The sequence below is a fragment of the Mobula birostris genome, chromosome 1 (assembly GCF_030028105.1).
Source record: "Mobula birostris isolate sMobBir1 chromosome 1, sMobBir1.hap1, whole genome shotgun sequence".
Taxonomy (NCBI): Eukaryota; Metazoa; Chordata; class Chondrichthyes; order Myliobatiformes; family Myliobatidae; genus Mobula; species Mobula birostris.
In genome coordinates, this window is record NC_092370.1 from 237832121 (window position 1) to 237854238 (window position 22118).

The window sequence follows — 22118 nt, forward strand, 5'->3', positions numbered from 1 at the left end:
GTACAATCTAGGGAAAGTTAACTCAAAGTACATGAATGAAGTGTGAGGGTTGGGCTTTTAAGTTCATTTCTCAAGAGCTCACTTGGCTTTAGGTATAAAACGTTGCAAACCTGAAATTCTCCAGTACCAATATCCATTATTCAAAACCAACAAAGCCCTCAAAACAGAGAGTACGAGAAATTAATAATGTTCTTCCTGCTTCATTTCCAAGACAAAATAGAGAAATGTCAGTCCTAATCAGCTTGCCATAATGGTCCTCCAACTTCCAAGATGACACAGCCAGGTATCTTGAAAGAACTCAATCACCAGAAGTGAAACTGTACAAATTTTCTATCTAAATTCAGGATTCAACCAAATAATGAGTAGTTCAAAGTTCAACGTTCAAAATAAATTTATTATTGAAGTGCGTATCTGTCACCAAGTACTACCCTGAGAGATTCGTTTTCTAGTTGGTATCTGCAATGAACCACAGGAGAGATGGTGGAAGTAGGAAGAGTAACAACATTTAAAAGGTATCTGTACAGCTACTGCACCAAGTAAGAGTATGAATAACTGCAGGCATGTGGGATTAGTACAGATAAATATGGATAGGATGATGGCTGGGCTGAAGGATCTGTTTCTATGCAGTACAAATCTATGACTCTACATTGTGAACATCTGTCGTCAAAATGCTTCATTTTTTCTAAACAACCATTCTGGATATTTTTCATTCTACAGTTCTTATCTCCACCATAAACCAAATCTCCTTATATTAAAATACTGAGTGGTGTTTGTTCATTAATGTCCTTCAGTCCTATGTGCATCTATTTCATGGCAATTTACTGAACACTGTGCCATGAAATTTGTTAACTTAGCAGCAGCAGTTCCATGCAATACATGATATATAGAAAAGGGGGAAAAAAAAATCAGTAAATCAATTAAGTATATATATTATATTGAATAGATTTAAGTGCAAAACCAGAAATGATATATATATTTTTTTAAAAAGTGAGGTAGTGTTCATGGGTTCAATGACCATTTAGGAATCGTAAGAAAGACGAGAAGAAGCCATTTTTAAATACACAAATTTACAAAGATGTTATCAAGCTGCTCACTATGAAAACTATCAGAACTAACCCAGTGGAAACACATGAGACCGCAGATCCAGAAATCTGGATCAACACACTTCAGGAACCGTGTATGCCAGATAGCATCTATGGAAAGAAATGGACAGTTAAGATTTTGGTCAAGACCCTTCAGCTGGACTCTAAACTCATTTATATTACTCCTACAAGGGAATAAAACAAGCCTTAGATAAGATGATGCTCAATTATTGCAACCCAAGGACCACACACCAGCCCTCTATCCCTAATCCTGGATCAGTTATTTCAAAACCTTGGTTCACAATTGACCTTAGCTGGGGCTCTAACTTCTAACAGCTTTTTAACTTAACCAGAATGCCCAACTTGGAGACCGGTGATCAAAAGTTATTATGTTGACAGAAGTCAGTTAGCCCTATAATATATGAAGTTTTTAATAAATGAGACTGTGAAGATGAAACAAGTGAAAAATAAATCTCGTTGTATACAAGGGGATTCTGCTTTAAAACATGCTGCAAACACATCACTTTAAAGAAGATGGCTTATGCTGATAATAGAATCTGAAGTGCTTTTCATTTTGGACCATTTCACTTGCTGACAAAGTAACATATACAAACTGCTGGAGGAACACAGCAGGCCAGGCAGCATCTATGGAAAAGATGAAACAGTCAATCTTTTGGGCCGAGACCCTTCATCAGGACATGATGAAGGGCCTCTGTCTGAAACATAGCCTGTTTACTCTTTTCCACAGATGCTGCCTGACTTGCTGAGTTCCTCCAGCATTTTGTACGGGTTGCTTTTGGATTTCCAGCATCTGCAAATTTTCTTGTGTCTGTGCACCCACTGACAAAACAACTTACAGCATGACCACCAACATACACCAATCTTGTTATTCATTAATTATCTAATCTAGCTGGCTCACAAACTATTTTGGAGTGAAACAGTTAGAAGTTCTAAGCAAAACATATACCTTGCACTCCCTTCAAGAGCAGATCAACGCCATTCTTGTAATAGTTAAATGCAGCTTCATAATCCTCATTAACCTCCCTGTCCAGTGCTAAGCGGATCTGCTTTGCTGCATCAACCAAGTAGTCTCGTTTGCAGGCTGTATTTCTGGCAGGCTGCTGACCCTCCTGGATGCTGGAAGACACACGGCTCCGAATCTGCTCCAAGTAAACTCGGGCTTGAGAAAGGGGGCGAGGACAGAGATCAGCATCCTGCCCTGTTGGCCGTTCTCCAGCAAGGCTGTGCATGGTCAGTGTCTTCCTCAGAGAGTATAAGGTGGACAGCTTTCAGTCCAATACCAAGCCATGATTGATGGAAGGAAAATAAAAGAATCAGACGAGTCTACATGACAAAAGCACAAAGACAGAAAAAGTTATTGCTTTAAATAGTAATCATTGCCTTTATGTTTAAGCGTTTTTATTTCATGTAATCACGTGAGGGAAACAAAACTTTCTTACTATGTTCCAAAAACTATTTGCAGAAATGCACGTTACAGAGGGCAAAATACAAAATAAGGCTCTGCACATTGAGCAGGTCTGCTTAAACCATTATCACAAGGAACTAATTCTTCTGTAGTTATGTGATATCCCCACTTGTCACCGACAATACAAATGCATTCTATGTGACTGAACTACTCTGGTCCATATAGATGAGCTATTGCTCAAGCACTGAAATCAATAATTATGGAGAAGGGCAATAAGTGGGAGAGGGCTAATTATTTTGGCACTTGTAACTAAAGGTGAATTTCTACTTCCTTTTTTTAAGAAAGAAATAATCAGAATCAGGTTTAATATCACAGGTACAGGTTTCCCCCGCCATCCGAAGGTACAGCGTTCCTATGAAACGGTTCATAAGCCGAAATGTCGTAAAGCGAAGAAGCAATTACCATTTATTTATATGGGAAAATTTTGTGAGCGTTCGCAGACCCAAAAATAACCTACCAAATCATGCCAAATAACACATAAAACCTAAAATAACAGTAACATATAGTAAAAGCAGGAATGATATGATAAATACACAGCCTGTATAAAGTAGAAATACTTTTCCACAATCATTATTGCATTGTTCTCCGTAGCAAAAACCTCACGCAAGCGCCGTCAGCAAAAACCTGGCGCAAGTGCTCTCCAGTAACCTTTAAGCTATGAAGCTGCCAAATCATACCAAATAACATGTAAAAATACACAGCCTATATAAAGTAATAATGTATGTACAGTGTAGTATCACTTACCGGAATCAGGAAGACAGCGCCGAGCACACTGATGATGGTGTGTTAGACTGAGTCGTCGCAGGTTGGGTGGTGCAGTGACCCCCGCTCTCTGGGCTGCCGACTGATACATTGCCGCAAAGCATGCAGGGGTGCAGCGGTAGCCGGGAGGCACACAGCACATCTTTAAGAAAAAAGCCAAAACAAACATGCTAATTAATTAGGTGCCGCCCGGCACGTAATTGTCGGCCCAGATCAGTGCCGATTTCCGATTGCATCATCTCTGATCTGGACCAACAATTATGTGTCGGGCGGCACCTAATTAATTAGCATGTTTGTTTTGGCTTTTTTCTTAAAGATGTGCTGTGTGCCTCCCGGCTACCGCTGCAGTCTCCACAAATCAGTATCTGTCCGTCGCCTGGGGGTTGGGGTGGTAGGACACTGGGGTGTCATCTTGTCATTGTCTATTTCCATTAGGGCAGGCAGGTCATCTTCTATCTCTGCCCGCCTCGATATCGAAGGTCGAGGTTCGTCATCTGCTGTGGCTGATGTGGAAGGCTTGCTTGACTGCTGAGCCTTGTGCATTTTTCTATCACACGGTTCTTTGTAAGGACCCAAACCATCCTGCAAATATCCCCTAAACCGACATACCCTTTCAAAATTAAGGTTGTACTTTATCATTACTCATTCGGTTTTGATTGTTATCCTTTTTTCTTCCAATTGCATCAGCTCTTCATCTATCAGATCTTGGTCATGGGATGCCAAAACCTCTTCAACATCATGTTAGTCAGCTTCCACAAGCCAAACTCACTTTGTCCTTACTTTGTTCACCACGATCGAAACGCTTAATTATGTCTAGTTTTACGCTAAGTGTAACACCCTTACTAACTCTTTTAGGCTTTCCTGATACCATAGAACTCATCTTGCAAATGACTGCTCACAGGCATGTGTTTAAGCAATGCTGGCGAGAATGCAGTTCCGAATCCGGGGGAGAGCGGCTGCTCAGGGCGCGCACTGCCTTTTATCGTGCGCTGATTTTTTTTCGTAACAGTGAAAACACCTTCTGAAAGCGAAAACAGGGTACTGTTCTTTAACAGATTTGACATTGTGGCCCCTGCCCATCCCCCACATGAGCCATCTATTGTCAGCCCCCAACCAAGACATATTCCACTCTCCCCTCCTACCCCTCCTCACAGTCCCCCACCCTGCTCTCATGACTATACCCCTCCCCCACACGAAACCACCATGGTGGGCTTCACAGCTGAACAGGTGAGAAGACAGCTGAAACGTCTCAACCCAAGCAGGGCTGCAGGACCGGATGGTGTCAGTACCCGGGTGCTCAAAGCCTGTGCCCTTCAGCTACGTGGAGTACTTCGCCATGTATTCAACCCGAGCCTGAGGCTCCGGAGGGTTCCTGTACTGTGGAAGACATCCTGCCTCATCCCTGTGCCGAAGACGCCGCGCCCCAGCGGCCTCAATGACTACAGACTGGTGGCATTGACCTCCCACTTCATGAAGACCCTGGAGAGACTTGTTCTGGAGCTGCTCCGGCCTATGGTCAGGCCACACTTAGCTCCCCTCCAGTTCGCCTACCAGCCCCGACTAGGAGTTGAGGATGCCATTGTCTACCTGCTGAATTGTGTCTACGCCCACCTGGACAAGCCAGTGAGCACTGTGAGGGTCATGTTTTTTGACTTCTCCAATGCGTTCAACACCATCCGCCCTGCTCTGCTGGGGGAGAAGCTGACAGCGATGCAGGTGGATGCTTCCCTGGTGTCATGGATTCTTGATGACCTGACTGGCAGACCACAGTACGTGTGCTTGCAACACTGTGTGTCCGACAGAGTGATCAGCAGCACTGGGGCTCCACAGGGGACTGTCTTGTCTCCCTTTCTCTTCACCATTTACACCTCGGACTTCAACTACTGCACAGAGTCTTGTCATCGTCAGAAGTTTTCTGATGACTCTGCCATAGTTGGATGCATCAGCAAGGGAGATGAGGCTGAGTACAGGACTACGGTAGGAAACTTTGTCACATGGTGTGAGCAGAATTATCTGCAGCTTAATGTGAAAAAGACTAAGGAGCTGGTGGTAGACCCGAGGAGAGCTATGGTACCAGTGACCCCTGTTTCCATCAAGGGGTCAGTGTGGACATGGTGGAGGATTACAAATACCTGGGGATACGAATTGACAATAAACTGGACTGGTCAAAGAACACTGAGGCTGTCTACAAGAAGGGTCAGAGCCGTCTCCATTTCCTGAGGAGACTGAGGTCCTTTAACATCTGCTGGACGATGCTGAGGATGTTCTACGAGTCTGTGGTGGCCAGTGCTATCATGTTTGCTGTTGTGTGCTGGGGCAGCAGGCTGAGGGTAGCAGACACCAACAGAACCAACAAACTCATTCGTAAGGCCAGTGATGTAGTGGGGATGGAACTGGACTCTCTGATGGTGGTGTCTAAATTGCATGCCATCTTGGTCAATGTCTCCCATCCACTACATAATGTACTGGGTGGGCACAGGAGTACATTCAGCCAGAGACTCATTCCACCGAGATGCAACACAGAGCGTCATAGGAAGTCATTCCTGCCTGTGGCCATCAAACTTTACAACTCCTCCCTTGGAAGGTCAGACACCCTGAGCCAATAGGCTGGTCCTGGACTTATTTCATAATTTACTGGCACAATTTACATATTACTATTTAACTATTTATGGTTCTATCACTATTTATTATTTATGGAGCAACTGTAACGAAAACCAATTTCCCCCAGGATCAATAAAGTATGACTATGACTAATGTAGGTCTTTCGTAACAGTGAGGTTTCGTAAAGCCAACGTTCGAAAAGCGGGGGACACCTGTGTATGTCATGAATTTTGTTAACTTTGCGGCAGCAGTACAATGCAATTCATAATAATAGTAATAATACAGAAAAAACTGAATTATAGTATATATATCTTGAATTGACTTTATTTCTTACATCCTTTACATACATGAGTAGAAATCTTTATGTCTCCATCTAAAAGTGCAATCATAGTAATTTATAATAACCTACATTGACTGTTCTATATAGTCAAATCAGCATGAGTTAATCAGTCTGATGGCCTGGTGGAAGAAGCTGTCATGAAATGGCCTGGTGGTTGTATAGCTAAATTAAATACGTAGTGCAAAAAATAGAAATAAAAAAGTAGTGAGGCATTGTTCATGGCTTCAATGTCCGCTCAGAAATCGAATGGAAAGGGGAAGAAGTTGTTTCTGAATCACTGAGTGTGTGCCTTCAAGATTCTGTACCTCTTTCCTGATGGTAGCAAAGAGAACAAGGCATAACCTGGGTTACGAGGGTCCTCAATGACGGATGCTGTCTTTTTGAGGCATCGCTCCTTGAATATGTCTTGGGTACGACAGAGGCTAGTGCCCAAGATGCAGCTGACTAATTTTACAACTCTCTGTAGCTTTCTTCGATGTTGTGCTGTAGCCCACTGACCCTGCCCCCCCATACCAATGGTGATGCAGCCAGTGCATCTCCAAGGTACACCTGTAGAAATTTGCGAGTGTTTTTAGTGACATAACAGATCTCCTAAAACTTGTAATGAAATATAGCCACTATCGTGCCCTCTCAGTAGCTGCATTGATATGTTGGGCCCATCATTAAAAATAAAAATTGGTCAGAACACCTGGGTATTTCCCTTTTAATACTGGATTGCAGAAGTCACCGTGCATTAAAATCTCATACAAAACCCTGCATTAAAATAGGTCCTTCCAGCCCTTTGAGCTGGAAATCCTAGTAGTCTGACAGGAATATAGCCACTGTTCCAGTGCCAGGATAAGGGAGGTGCATGGGCATTTCTGATGGCCAAAGGTTCCTGATTTGTAAGGCCGCGAAAGGTTACAGAAAGAGTGGGTGAATTTGTGGAACTCGTTGCCACAGATGTCTGTGGAGCCCAAGTCATTGGGTATATTTAAGGCAGAGATCGATAGATTCTTGACTGGTCAGGGCATGAAGGGATACAGGAAGAAGGCAGGAGATTGGGGCTGAGAAGGAAAATAGATCAGTCATGATAAAGTGGTGGAGCAAACTCGATGACACAAAATGGCCTAATTCTGCTCCTGTATCTTATGGTCTTATGGTAACCAATGACCAATTAACTTGTACATCTTTGGACTATGGGAGGAAACCAGAGCACCCAGAGAAAACCCATGCATTCCAAGGGAAGGACATATAAACTCCCTATGGAGGACTCCAGGATTAAACTCCTAACTCTGTTAACTCCAGCTATAATAGCGTCGCACTAACATGCCTGGCAATAAAATATATTTTCAGGTGACATGGATTTAGTAACCTGGGGATAAATGGCAGTGAAGTGAATTGCGTCCCCTTTTTGATGTTAAATATGTTGTCTGCCTTTCCATGTTATTAATACCCTTCCCATCAACATTGTACTGTAAAGCAGAAGAATGTAATTTGCATGAGAATAACATAGAGTGGAATGCTGTAAATCTAAAATAAAATCAGAAAACATTGGGAATACTGAACAACTCAGGCCACATCAGTGGGAAGAGAAACAAGTTAATGTTTCAGGTCAAAAGCCTGACAATATAATTTCAATCATAAATGTGCATTGGAATTGGTTAACCAATAATAAAAAATATCACCATGCAACTATGTCTACAACTTGCTTGTTGTTGACAGCATAAGACCACTAAAGCGCAGGAGCAGAATTAAGCCATTCAGCCCATCAAGTATGGTCTACCATCATGGTTTATTATTATCCCTCTCAATCCCATTCTCCTGTCTTCTCCCCATAACCTTTGACACTCTGAATAATCAGAAACCCATCATCAACCTCCACTTTAAATATACTCAATAACTAGGCCTCCATAGCAGGCCGGTAATGAATTCCATAGAGTCACTTCCCTCTGGTCCTATACTCACCCACTATTGGAAACATACTCTCCATATCCACTCTATCTAGGCCTTCCAACAGTCAATATGTTTCAATGAGATCCTCACTGACATTCCATTTGCCTTCCTTACCATCGACTCAACCAGCAAGTTAGCCTTTGGGAATCCTGCACAAGGTCTCCCAAGACCCCCTGCACCTCTGATTTTTGAATTTCTCCACGTTTAGAAAATAGTCTGCACCTTTATGCTTTCTACCAAAGAGTATGACGATACATTTCCCTACACACTATATTCCATCTGCTACTTCTTTGCCCATTCTTCCAATCTGTCCAAGTCCTTTTCCAGATTCACTGCTTCCTCAATACTACTTGATCCTCCGCCTATCTTTGTATTGTCCACAAACATGGCCACAAAGCCATCAATTTTATTATCCAAATCATTAACATATAATGTGAAAAGAAGCGGTCCCAATTCTGACCCTTGTGGAACAGCCCTTGTCACTGACGCCAAACGTAAGTCCCCCTTTATTCTCACTCTTTGCCTCCTGCTAGTAAGCCATTCTTCTATCCATGCTATTATCTTTCCTGTAATACATCGGACTCTTGTTAAGAAGCCTCACAGGTGGCACCTTCTCAAAGGTCTTCTGAAAAACCAAGTAAACAACATCCAGTGACTCTCGTTTTTCTATCCTGCCTGTTATCCAGCAGTGTGGCACTAATCTTCTTCAGCCATCACATTTGCCTTTAACAAACAATTTCTACGTGCACTATTCCCTTTGGTGCAAATTGTGGAACTTTACAAATGGAATGGGGCATTCCCAGACAAGAGGAGGAAATGAGGGGAAGGAAACCAAAGGTCCAAAGTTTAAAAAGAGGATTTGGCAGTAGAAATACAGCATCAAAAGTTGTACTGAATCCAGTAGCAATAGCTAAATATATTAAAAATAAAGCAAGCCAGTTAATGTAGGTGACAGGAAAATAACATTTAACTTCCAGAAATACACTAACAAACAGCCCTGGTAACAACATAACATCCATCCATCTAAAAGACAAAGCATTATGAACAAAGCAACATTCAAAACAAAAATATCACAAAACAAAACTTACACATTGCTACAGATGAAGTAGTAATATTCCCTTATCAGATCTTTTCATGATCTCAGGAAGTACATTTTCATTATCATTGTCCTCAAATAAATCAGAACTCAAAAACAAAAACCATCAGTGTTTTAAAACTCCACAGTTTAGTTGCTTCTTTGCTGATGATTCAGTGGACCAAATTTCTCACTACCCTCTGTATTTTGTCCATTATATATTTTAATATGGTGGAGTTGAAGAACTGTGAACCGAAGAAGCTAGCAGAATTACTTTAAAATGAAGTGATTGTGCATGAGGAAAACAGTAGGGCTGATCCATCAGTTACTTTACACTTCAGCTGCAGAAAGCAGTCATTAGCATCTTAATTGGCAAAGTAAGAGTTAACAGCAAATCTGATGGCATTGACAGCACCACTCCCACCCCCAAACCAATTGCCTTGAATAAAATAATGCTCAGTGTGGATTGGTTGCTGATGATGTCATCCTTTTGTAACAGTCACAGGCAAACACCCACCTGTGGGAACACTGTGTTTTGCTTGGTTCTTAAACTCTTCTACAGAGCTCATTGATGGGAATGAGGTGAATAGTCCTCAATAGTACCATGCCTGACTTAATAACAACCACCCTTGTGGCAATTTAAAATTCACAAGTAGCACACTAAAACAACCAAAGTTAAGCCCATCTGGTTTTAATGTCAATTGTGAGATAATGAGAGCATAGTATGGTTGAAGGCAGCATGGATAAAGATGACTGCATAGTATGCAGTCATCTTTATCCACGCTGCCTTCAACCATCTTCAGAAACAGATATTTAGCCAAATCCCTTACAACATTACATCCGTTTAAAGTAATTCTAAGTCTACCTTGTTATCCACTGATGTTCTGTTCAAACTTTATCATTCAGTTCCATCACTCCCTTGGTCATTCAAATTCTTTTGTCAGCCAGCTGTTAACATACCAGCTTTTGTTTTCTCTGCCCTTCCTCTTTTTCTCCACATCTTAATACTTGTTTTATCTCTTAAATTCCCCTCATTACTATGAAATAGCATTAACCTAAAACAAACATTTTGACCTGGGATAACAGTAATTTTATACATGTCCACAGATAAGTGAGGGAAAAAAAAATCACCCCTTTTGGGCTAACATTTGAACCTGTCTAGTAATGAAACAATGGGCCACATTAAAATATTTGCTGTCATCTGCTATATATCACCATATATATCTGTTGTATATCACCAAATGCATACTTAGGAACCTAGAATACAACTCTTCAATTTCCCCACTCTTAAATTTTTCAATTAAGGATATAATGTCAATATAATGTCAATACAATATAATGATAGATTTGTCTTAAAAACATCATCTTCACCACCGAGCATTAGATATAGGGCCATTCAGCCCACCAAGTCTGCTCTGCTCATGGCTGATTTATTATCCCTCGCAACTCCATTTTCTTTCCTTCTCCCTGTAACCTTTGACACCCTTACTAATCAAGAACCTATCGAGGTCCGCATTAAATATATCCAATGACTTGGACTCTACAGCTGTCTGTGGCAATTAATTCCACAGATCCTCAGCGCTCTGTGTGTTCCACAGATTCATTACCCTCTGGCTAAAGAAATTCCTCCTCATCCCTGTTCTAAATAGACGTCCCAATATTCTGAGGCTGTGCCCTCTGGTCCTAGACTTTCCTCACCATAGGCAACATCCCCTCTATCCTGGCCTTCCAATAAAGTGGATTCCGATTAATTGGGACACATCAGGACTAGTACATTTTGGTCAAATTAAGCAGCTGTTCCAATTAGCCAAAGTTTCATGGAAATAATTAAACGTGTATGAAAAAGACAAACTATGCAGTATCATTCGTTAACGGCAGCAAAATGAACAAAGTCAGCAACTAGTGTAGATAATGGACTGCCTTCATATAATGCTGTTGACGACTGCATCCTCCAAATCTTCACTTGCATTCTAACATTCAAGATGACTGTTGATACCTTAAAATTCTTTGGAGTTTCTAACTTGTTGAAGTAATGAAATCGTTTCATTTTCACTCCCAGCTGCAAGTCTGAATGCTTGATACCGCAGTAAGCAAATCTTACTGCTTATTTCTCGCCAACTATGTGACAAAAATCCCTGCTTTTTGAACAGAAGCACATACAACTGATGTTATTTAAAAACTGTTCACTCTAAGCACAGTGTAGTGTCTAACAGCCATGGAAATGCACAGATCTGACGCTAGTTAGAAACTGTTTGACAACAGTCTCCTGTCAAACTAAGCAGGAATGTACCCCAAATATAGGAAGGGTGTCCGGTTATTTTCAATTAGTTTTTGTTCTTTAAAAGTTGTCCCAAACAAGTGACTGACCTGATTAACTGATGGCCCAATTAACTGGAATTCATAGTATTTAAATGATATATAGAACAAATTAGCATACTACCAATACTGCTACAATACTATAAAACTGTGTATTAGTTCCTAATATTTATCGACAGGGAAATTCACTCCATTGTATGCTGCCGTATTCGTTTGATTGGCTGTAATTGAATAAAATCACTGCAGACACTTAATGCACATAATAGGCTATCTTCATATAATGCAGTCAACAATTTTCAAATTTGCATTGTAACATTCAAGTTAATTGTCGATACCTTCAAATTCTTCATAGTTCCCAACTTGTTGAAGTAACAAAATTGTTTCACATTTCCTCCAAACTATTTCTGGGAACTTGAAGCCTGAATGCTTGAAACCACATTGAGCAAAACAGTTCCAATTTGTCTTGCTGCTAATTTCTCACCAACTATAGTTAGTTAACAGCTAATCACGTCTTTTTTGAACACAATCACGAGCAACTGATGCTATTTAAAAACTGATCACTCTAAGCATCGTGTAGTGTTTAGCGTCTGATGGTCCAATTAACTTAAATCCACTGTATTCAATAGGTTTCAATGAGATCACCCCTCGTTCTTCTAAGGTCCAGTGAGTACATGCCTAGAGCCATCAAATGCTCGTGTTAACCCTTTCATTCATGCAATAATTGTTATGAACCTCCTTTAAACCTTCTCCAATGCCAGCATATATATTTTTTTAAATAAGTGGCCCAAAACTGTTCACAATACTCCAAGTGTGGTCTGACCAAGGCCTTATAATGCCTCAGCATTACATCCTTGCTTTCATATTTTTGTCCTCCCAAAAAGCATGCTAATATTGCATTTCCCTTCCTTACCATCGACTCAACCTGAAAGGTAACCTTCAGGGGATTCTGTACAAGGACTCTCAAGTCCCTTCGCACCTCTGATTTTTGAACTTTCTCCTTGTTTAGAAAATAGTCTAAGTCTTTATTGCTTCTACCAAAGTGCATGACCATATACTACTCTACACTGTATTCCATCTGCCACTTCTTTGCCCATTCTCCCAATCTGTCCAAGTTCATCTGCAGACTCCATGCTTCCTCAACACTTCGTTCCCCTCCACCTGTCTTAAGTTCATCCACCATTTCTTTGTTCCCTGTTACTGCCTCTCCAGCATAATTTTCCAGCAGTCCAATATCCACTCTCGTTTCTCTTTTTATATATCTGAAAAAAACATTTGGTATCCTCTTTTATATTTATATTGGCCAGCTTACCTTCATACATCATTTATTCTCTATTTATGGCTTTTTTCATTGCCTGTTGGTTTTCAAAAGCTTCCCAATCCTCTACATTCCCACTAATTTTGCAATATCATATGTCCTCTCTTTTGTTTTTATGCAGTGTCTGACTTCCCTTGTCAGCCACGGTTGCCTCATCCTCTCTGTAAAAAACTTCATCTTTGGGATGTATCTAGCCTGTTCCTCAGTTCATATCCTTTAAGGTTTGGGATGGAGAAAGAAAAATGTCATACAAATTATGTAGTTTGCCAGAGATGTCTACAAATGCAGCACAATTGTTCAACAGATGATTTAGTACTTCCAGTAACCCAGCTGATAAGCTGCCTGTTGATTATATACTTTTATTTTTAGCAAACAAACACCATGATATTTTCCCTTTTCTCCCTCTTACTTTTGTTTATAGAACAAGTTTGGCATAACACCGTGGGCCAAAGAGCCATTAGTGTGCTGCACTACTCTCTGTTCTAACACTTCTGACTACTATACATGTAATTTAATTCTCAGGGAGTAGAGTATTATACACAATTATCCGCTATTAACATTCCTCATTCCTCTGGCATGGCCCAATACAATGTTAAATGATTTAGATTACAACCAAAGCAATTAGGTAATGTCATTGAGGCCAATCTTTCATCATATTTGCCCCTGTGAATCAATACCACAGAGAGATAAGTATTGAATGATTTTTATTTTTATGGCCCTGGGATTCCTTAAACTTTATACAGATCGGGAAAAAAGTAAGACTTGGCAAACATAACATGGATGACAAGTCAATGAAATGAATTTGCCAGAATTTGCTAAGGCAATATGTTGAAGGAGTAACCAAGGAATGTTCTCTTTCAGGTATTGCATTGAGACAGGTTAATTAGTAACATTAGGGTCAGGAATATTCTAAGAAGTTGAATTCAGTAATCAAGAGTCTTCTGTTTAAGCAAAGTGAACCACATTAGCACAAGTTAGCAAAGTCTCGTTAAACTATATTTAGAAAAATCAGATTAGCATTTACATAAAATTTTCACAGAAGCCAGAGAGAAGGGGAGGAATGGAGAGAAGAGGGAACTGTAACCGTAACTGCGGTTGCAACCGTGGACTGTAAAAGGAACAATTTCTTTAAAAACAGTTAGAGATGGAAGCGAAAGGCAACAAATTGAAACCGAAGGATACAGCTACATCTGAGGAAGAGAGAAAATGCAGTTACTTTAAATTGTTAAATTTTATATTTGTCCTAGAGCTGCAATATGTTCAGAGAGAAGATCAAGTGTTGTCCTTTGAGTTTATCTTGTACATATTTGAAGAAATGCATGAAAGGAAGATAGCAAAGTCAGAGTGACAGGTTGGACAGAGAATTAAAATGATGGACAACTGGAAGCTCAAGGTAATCCTTTGCAAAAGGTCTTGTAAAGCAGTAACTCAATCTATATTTGTCTTCTTCAATGTAGAGAAGACTTCTGGCATTGTTTTAGATTTCCAACATAATTGTTATCAGATAGGAAACTCAAATCCTTGTCAAGCATCCAAATCTTCCTACTAACATATCCAACTCTGTGCGCACACACAGAAGGAAGCCTGAACCAAGCAAACAGACATAAATACACACCCAAACATGATCAAAAATACATACTCTTTGATTAAACATCATTATTATTCTTTTGCATTCTCCTATTCTTCAATGTTTTATCCCTATAATTATTGACTCATAATCAATAATTCAGGCCAGCTCAATGAGAATTTAACATCCTCCTGCAGTAATTATTCAAACCAAGGCTTTATAGCTAACATTCAGAAATTCTGAAGCTTTCTTTTGCTGATTCCTACTTCACTCCAAAGTGACTTGTACCTTTTTTTTCCCTGTCACTCTCTCCACTATCTATTTTAATGACAAATATTGTTATTATTTCAAATTGTACTAAGTAATCCCTGCATCCTTCACCAATGGCCTTCTAATCACACAATGCAGTTCAAAAAGTTTGTATACCTGCCCCACCTATTTGAAACAACAGTACTGTGCAAAAGTCTTAGGCACATACTGTATATATAGCGAAGGTGTAAGACTTTTGCACTGTAGTGTATTTGTCAACACTGAGCACCGAATGTGTTTGTAAATCTGGCAAGAGCAAAGGATGCTGGGAATGGCAAGGATAGAGTGCTGTGGGTGAGGTGAGGGACAGGTGGCAGAGTGCCAGGAGCGAGGTTGACACACCCAGCTCTGACCAGGCAAGGTCATTTGAATCCAAACAATTGGTTTATTGATCATAACAGAATGTCTCTCGTGCTTCCCGCTTCTTCCCCTCTCCCTTCCCCTTTTCGCAACCGTGATTCCTCTCTCCCTGACCCCTTCCTCCTCAGTCCACAATAAGAATCAGATTTATCATCACTCACATATGCTATGAAATTTGTTTTTTTTTGCAGCAGTACAGTGCAATACATAAAATTACTACAGTACTGTGCAAAAGTCTTAGGTACCGTAGATATATATGCCTAAGAGTTTTCAGTTTCCTTTATATATGTGAAAAAAATTTCCATTATCAACCCAATGTAAAATAAACAGTTTGAACCCAACTCCTTCAGTTACGATGGAACCTACATATCCTTTGATTGTCCAGAAAACTACCTCACAGTTTTGAACTGAATTTATATTTCAATTCCTTTGGAAAACATAAACACTGTAAACCAAAATTAGTTTTCTTGTCCCTCCTCCCTATGCACAATGTGATAACATTTCAACATTAAAAGCAAAGGCAAAAACCCACATTCATTATGTCCTCTGTGAGAATTGGAACATTGTATGTTATAGTCAATAGATCACTATTAATGCCATCCAACTACACAGCAAATAAGACAGTAAAGTTAAAATACAACAGTGGATAGTAAGATAGTTAAGATAGTATCTCAGCCCTCACATGCATCACTCCCCAATTGTACGGTCTGTTGCTTTGTATATGATTCTCACCTTCCTTTAGTTTCTTAATGGGTATCTACTAATATAACAGATCATTAGATTTTAGTTATGTTCTTAATATAGTAGCGTCGCAAGATGTAAATGACAGAGGCATAATCTTCTTAAGTGAAGAAATATTTACCAGTAATTGTATTTCTGAAAGAAGTCCCCATGATCGAGGATGACGTCACATGCCAGTGATAATAAACCTGTGCTTCCATCTGGGCTTTGTAAGTTTTGTAGCTGATGAGGCTAATGTGCAACTGTAGATTCTGAAACATCTTCACCATTTATGCAGAGCTTTTACATGTTCCCAAGGGATTTTGTGATGCTTAAGGCCACTCCAAATGCTTCTTCTCCACTGAACATATTAGATAGGAATTCCCACGTCAGTGAGAATATTACACTTTTTCCAAGGATGCTTTGAGAACATACCTCTGTTCATCTGGTTATCTTCAGAAATGCTTGCTTTGACAGTCTAGTGTCAGACATGTGAATGACATGGCTTGCAGCTCAAAGGTGATTACGTGTAATCAGAGCCTCAGTGCTGGGTATGTTGGCCCAGGAAAGGATGCTGACACTGGTGTAACATTGGAGTTGTTAGTGGAGCTAACATTGGTATCCTTCAAGAGTCTTGAGAAATCTGAGGTAAGTAGCCCATGATTCAGAAATTTACAGGAATGTTGACTTGCTTATTAAGCATGGATGCCTTTCAACCCACTGAATCCATGCCTACTCTTAGCAAAGCGATCCCATCAGTTCCATTTACCTTGTCTCTTACCCTGTGGTCTCGGAGCTTTGTTTCACATTTGATCATCAAACAACTTTTTCTTCAGATGGACAAATGATGGCCTGATACACTGAATGCTTAAGAGAGGCAATATGGGTTTAACTGTCCCATGTTTATTCTGTTGACCTACTCCACTCCAACAAAAGCTCATTGGAGAGGTACAGAACTTCAGAGGGAAAGATTGGGATATTTGACATATGTCTTGCCTGATGTCATTCTTATGTCATGTCTTGCCTGATGTCATTCTGCACTAGAACTGGGTTTAGTTTGGATTTAATAATCCAAACTGATCACGGCTTACAAATGATCAAATTGCAGAACTAGGATGGAGAATGAATTTCTGAGGGCAGCCAAATTTGATAAGTATTCTCCTCAACCCCTCTCCCCGTTTGGGAAAAGGGGAAGGTTAGAGGGGAAGATTAAAAAATGTATATTGCTGATGCTGTTTCTTGATTTATTCTTGGAGTTGTCAGGCAATGAAGATCTAATCCATTGAATATCCAGCTGAATGGAATCCACATAACAAATCAAGAGTTATTCTTTTTCAGTCACGAGATATTGGTGGTCATGTAAGACCCAATTAATGACCTTTATGTAGTAGGCATCAGGGAAACTCCTTTATAATTACAGTCATGTGTTGGGATTTTATCCAAGTTCACCTGGCATATCCTCTTCTATCAGACACACAAGACGATGTGAACTTGTGTCCAAAGTTCCTCTCTGCCAAATCTTAGCCATGTAGTCATGCTCACTCTTCTGGGCTTTGCTGCTTTTCAGCCACCCTACTGCCTTTCTGAATTACAGCACAGAAACAGGCGTTTTAGCCAAACGTACATGCTGATCTATCCTAGTTTCATATGCCTCTAAAGCAGGGGTTCCCAACCTTTTTAATGTCATGGACACCTACCATTAACTGAGGGGATCAGTGGACTCCAGGTTGGAAACCCCTGCTCTAAAATAATCTTTCTCCCAATACGGTGGCTGAGAAGCAGCAAAGTTCAGAAGAGCGAGCACTATTGGATGGCTAAAATTTGGTATAGAGGAACTTTGGACAACTTGCATCAAACGTCCCCCTCAAATTCTTTCAGATCACTCTAAACCCACACCCTTCAGTCCCAGATTCACCAACCCTGAGAAAACGACTGTGACCATCCACACCATATCTGCCCATATGATTCCAGGAATCTCTACAAGGTCAACCTCCTATGATCTCTATAAGGTCAATCCCTCAAGCTCCTTTGTTTTGAGATGTGAAAATCTATTCATTCCAAAATCTCTGGGTTCTCATCCAATACAGAAAAAAACAGTTTTGTTGTAGATGCTAATTATGCTGGACTTCAGAACTACTCTGTAATTCACTGATTCGAATTGTAATTTAAATGATCACCGTCACACCAAATAACATTACCTTACACGACGCACCAACATCCATCCCAAGATAAATTCAACTGCCAATTTCCTTGAAGCCAACATACAGTTAAAAAATCCTATACTAAATCATGCAACTTAGATACTGTCACAATATTAGAGGTGCTAATTTGCTAAATCTTAATGTGGCACCCACAGCTGTTAGTTACTCTCAACTTATCACATACTTCATTCACACTTTAAAACTGTGATGATAACAGATCGCGGTGCTACATGTCATTTAAATTATCTACTGAAGAGAAGAAAGACTGGAATCGTTCTCATATTAATAATATTAACCATTATGTAATTAACATCTATGCAGTGCGTTTTGGTATTGGAGGCATAGCAGGCTGCAGGGTTGCTTATTTATGCCGAACAACCTGTAACTTATCTAACATAACAAACATACACCGCCTCTTAAGCATACTGAAAATTACTGCGAATTTACTACTCACTAGATATTTTGGAGGTGGACAAAGACTTTTCAGAAGTAATTTTTTTTGCCGTTGTATGCGGGTTGCTTACTCCTGATTCCCCGACGGCTGAGCCCACTCATAGCTGGCCTCAGGCTAAGCGGCAATGCCGGGTCCTCGGCTCAACCACCCACCATCGCCGTGTTACAGCAGAAGACATTGTATCAAAGAAAGACGATCAGCAACTGTGCCGCCTTCGCTCGTTGCCACTACTGTAACTTCTTTTCCCTTCTCCCCTCCCCACCTCCCTCTTTTCATATATTGAACACATAATTATAGTACCTTCCGCAGCTTCCACCTCTGAGCCACTACATTTTCTCCTCTACAATTTACGGCAACGTTGTGAATTTTTTAAAAATGCAATACCTACCAAGAAAGTCGTAAACCGACTCAAGGGGAGGAGCCGACATTTTGATCGGCCGCACTGGTAGGTTTCTTAAAGAGCCAGCGACTTCCAGCGCTTGTTGAATTTATTTCACTAACGTCCCCGATAACGCTCACCGCAGTAGCGGCGGTAGCGTTATTTTTACCCAGTAACTAAATCTTAGTCCCCGTAGTGTGCAGGCACATTTACCCACTAGTCCCGAGTGTTTTGTTTCCGTTAATAGACGACAGTATTATCAGTCAGCAATATGACAGCAGACCCTAGAGAAAATATATGATTTTCCTGTTCGCCCGATTTTCCGTATTTTCCAGTACGCCGCTCCTTCTTTTTCCCCACCATGAAGCCTGCTTTAGATTTGTCCGCAAAGTCCTACTGCAGCCCTGATACGGCTTTTCTGTTCCAAGACATCTGAAATTCCATTTTTTTTTAGGAGCGCGGCTTCCTTCTCTGTGCCCCATACTTATGCTCTCACCCCACCTGTCCGAGACAAAATAGAGACAGAGTACCCCTGGTGCTTATCTCACACGCATGAGCCTCTGCATCCAGTACACCATCCTTGGTCATTGATAAGACCATAAGATACAAGTCCATAATTAGACCACTGAGCCCATTGAGCCTGCTCTGGCTTTCCATCATGGCTGCTTTATTATCCCTCTCAAACCCCATTCTCCTGCATTCTTTCCCGTAATCTTTGATATCCTTACTAATCAAGAATCTCTCAACCTCTGTTTTAAATACACCCAATGACGGCCTCCACAGCCATCTGTGGCAACGAGTTCCACAGATTCACCAATCTATGACTAAAGAAATTCCTCTGTTTGAAAGTAAGTCCTTCTTCTCCTTCTTGTTTTACGGTGGTTGGCACCCAGCTTGATGGTGCATTACCGCCACCTTCTGCTCCCAATCATACACACACACACATACCCTAACCTACATTTTATCCTCCCATCTTTGGCCATCCTAGTACCCTATTCCTACTTATTCATCATATCCTATAAAAAAACCCTGTACCCCTTAAGAAAACTAGAAATAACCTGACCTGTGCTTTTTCACCCATGCCCAGCAACCCTTTTAATGTGAATTCCTGCACCCCCAATTCCCTTAGATTGATTATCATCATCTCTCTCTGTACACCATACTTCCTGTAACTCAGAACTACAAGTTCTACTGACTCCTCTTCCTGATGTTCCTCACACAATCCTGTCTGGTGTTTCCCTATCATTTTCAATGTTTTGTTTAACATACAGTGCCCCAGCCTTAACCTAGTCCACATAGTCTCCTCTCTTCTGTATCCACTACCTCCCCTAGTAGCTGCAACACTTTTTTGTATTTGATATAAATGCCTCCCTTTCCCCTCCATGTCCCACCTTTCTTGCCACATTTGGTTGATTATCGGCACCCAATTGCCCACCATTGAGAAGATCTACCATAAATGCTGCCTGGGCAGGGTGAAAAGCATTATCAGGGATGCATCTCACCCTAACCATGGACTTTTTACTCTCCTCCCATCCAGTAGGCGTACAGGAGCCTCCGCTCCCGCACTAGCAGGCACAGGAAGAGCTTCTTCCCTGAGGCTGTGACACTGCTGAACCTCTCATCACAGCGCTAAGCAGTATTGCATCCGTATTGTACTGTCTCAGTACTTTTATATTTGTGTGCTGTAGCACTTTTTCATTTGCAGTTATTTTGTAAATAACACTATTCTTTGCAATTCTGGTCAGATGCTAAATGCATTTCATTGGCTTTGTATCTGTACTCGGCACAATGACAATAAAGTTGAATCTAATCTAATCTAATTTTTTCCCAGATTACACACTTAACCTCTGCTTTACTGATACTAATGTGCATTTCTATATTTTCTTTCTTTAAAGCCCTCTTTGCCAACTCATCCACCCTCTCATTCCCCTTCACCCCTACATGTGCTGCAACCCATAAAAATTTTACCTGACCTCCCTGATTTGCAATTCTTGTGACTGACTGAAGGACTTCATAAAGTACATATTGCCAACTGTTTGAGTGAAAAGACCAAGAAAGTCCTTCTATTCTGAAGCTGACCAAATTCTGCAGTCTCTTACTTCTCCCCTTCTTATTTGCAGTTTCTGGAAATATTAGTGGAGATGAGGAGAGATTACAATAAAAGATCATCATTTGCACTGTCACCCTCCCACAGATACTACCTGATCTCAGTACTTCCAACATTCTGTTTTCATATTTCTTATTTGTAACATATTCACCCTGCAGCTGCTTCACAGCTTGGTATGGGCAACTGCTGTGCCCAAAACTGCAAGAGACTGAAGAGAATTAACTCCTGTCTCACCAAGGACCAGGACTCATTGTAATTTGCTTATCACCACAATAGGTCTACAGCAGATGCAATCTCATTGGTTCTTCATGTGGCCTTGGATCATCTGGACAATGCCAACACTTATGTTGGACTGCTTTTTATTGAGCACAGCTCAGCAATTAACCCAGTCATTCCTACAGTTCTGATTGAAAAGCTCCAAAACCTGGGCCTTTGTACCTCCTTCTGCAGTTGGGTCCTTGACTTCCTCACCAGAAGACCACAATCTGTCCAGATTGCAAATAACATCTCCACTTCACTGATAATCAACACTGGTGCATCTAAACGATAATCACAAATGTGATGCTGGAAATCCAAAGCAACGCACGCAAAATGCTGGAGGAACTCAGCAGGTCAAGCAGCATCTATGGAAAAGAGTAAACAGTCAACATTTTGGGTCAAGACCCTTCATCAGGACTGAGAAAGAAGGGGGAAGATGCCAGAATAAAAAGGTGGGGGGAGGGGAAGAAGGCTAGCTGGAAGGTGATAGGTGAAGCCAGGTGGGTAGGAAAGGTAAAGGGCTGGAGAAGAAAGAATCTGATAGGAGAGGAGAGAGGACAGTAGGAGAAAGGGAAGGAAAAGGGGACCCTGGGGAAGTAATAGGCAGGTGACAAGAAGTGAAAGGTCAGAATGGGGAATGGAGGAATGGGGGGTTAGGGAGGAAGATATATTCACTGGACAGAGAAATCGATATTTATGCCATCAGGTTGGAAGGTACCCAGATGGAATACAGTATAAGGCGTTGCTCCTTCATCCTGAGGGTGGCCTCATCTTGGCACAAGAGGCCATGGATCAACAGGTTGGAACAGGAATGGGAATTGGAATTGAAATGTTTGGCCATCAAGAAATCC

General features: G+C 40.9%; 1 protein-coding gene across 9 annotated transcripts in view; it reads right to left on the reverse strand.

The window, feature by feature from the left end:
* Positions 1-18881, reverse strand: part of rps6kl1 (ribosomal protein S6 kinase-like 1) — an 89253-nt gene extending 70372 nt beyond the window's left edge. For 6 of the 9 annotated variants that reach the window (XR_011888049.1, XM_072274087.1, XM_072274074.1 and 3 more), the window contains exons 1-2: positions 18824-18881; positions 2050-2426 (exon numbers count right to left, since the gene is read on the reverse strand). Coding sequence is in view for 6 of the 9 variants with exons in the window: in XM_072274087.1 (XP_072130188.1) it covers positions 2050-2332 (283 nt within the window). In the remaining 3 variants the exon portion in view is untranslated. Of the gene's footprint in view, positions 1-2049; positions 2427-18523; positions 18780-18823 lie in introns of those variants that run through there. The other 3 variants (XM_072274047.1, XM_072274106.1, XM_072274096.1) reach the window with 3 other exon arrangements.
* Between the last annotated feature and the right edge of the window lie 3237 nt (positions 18882-22118).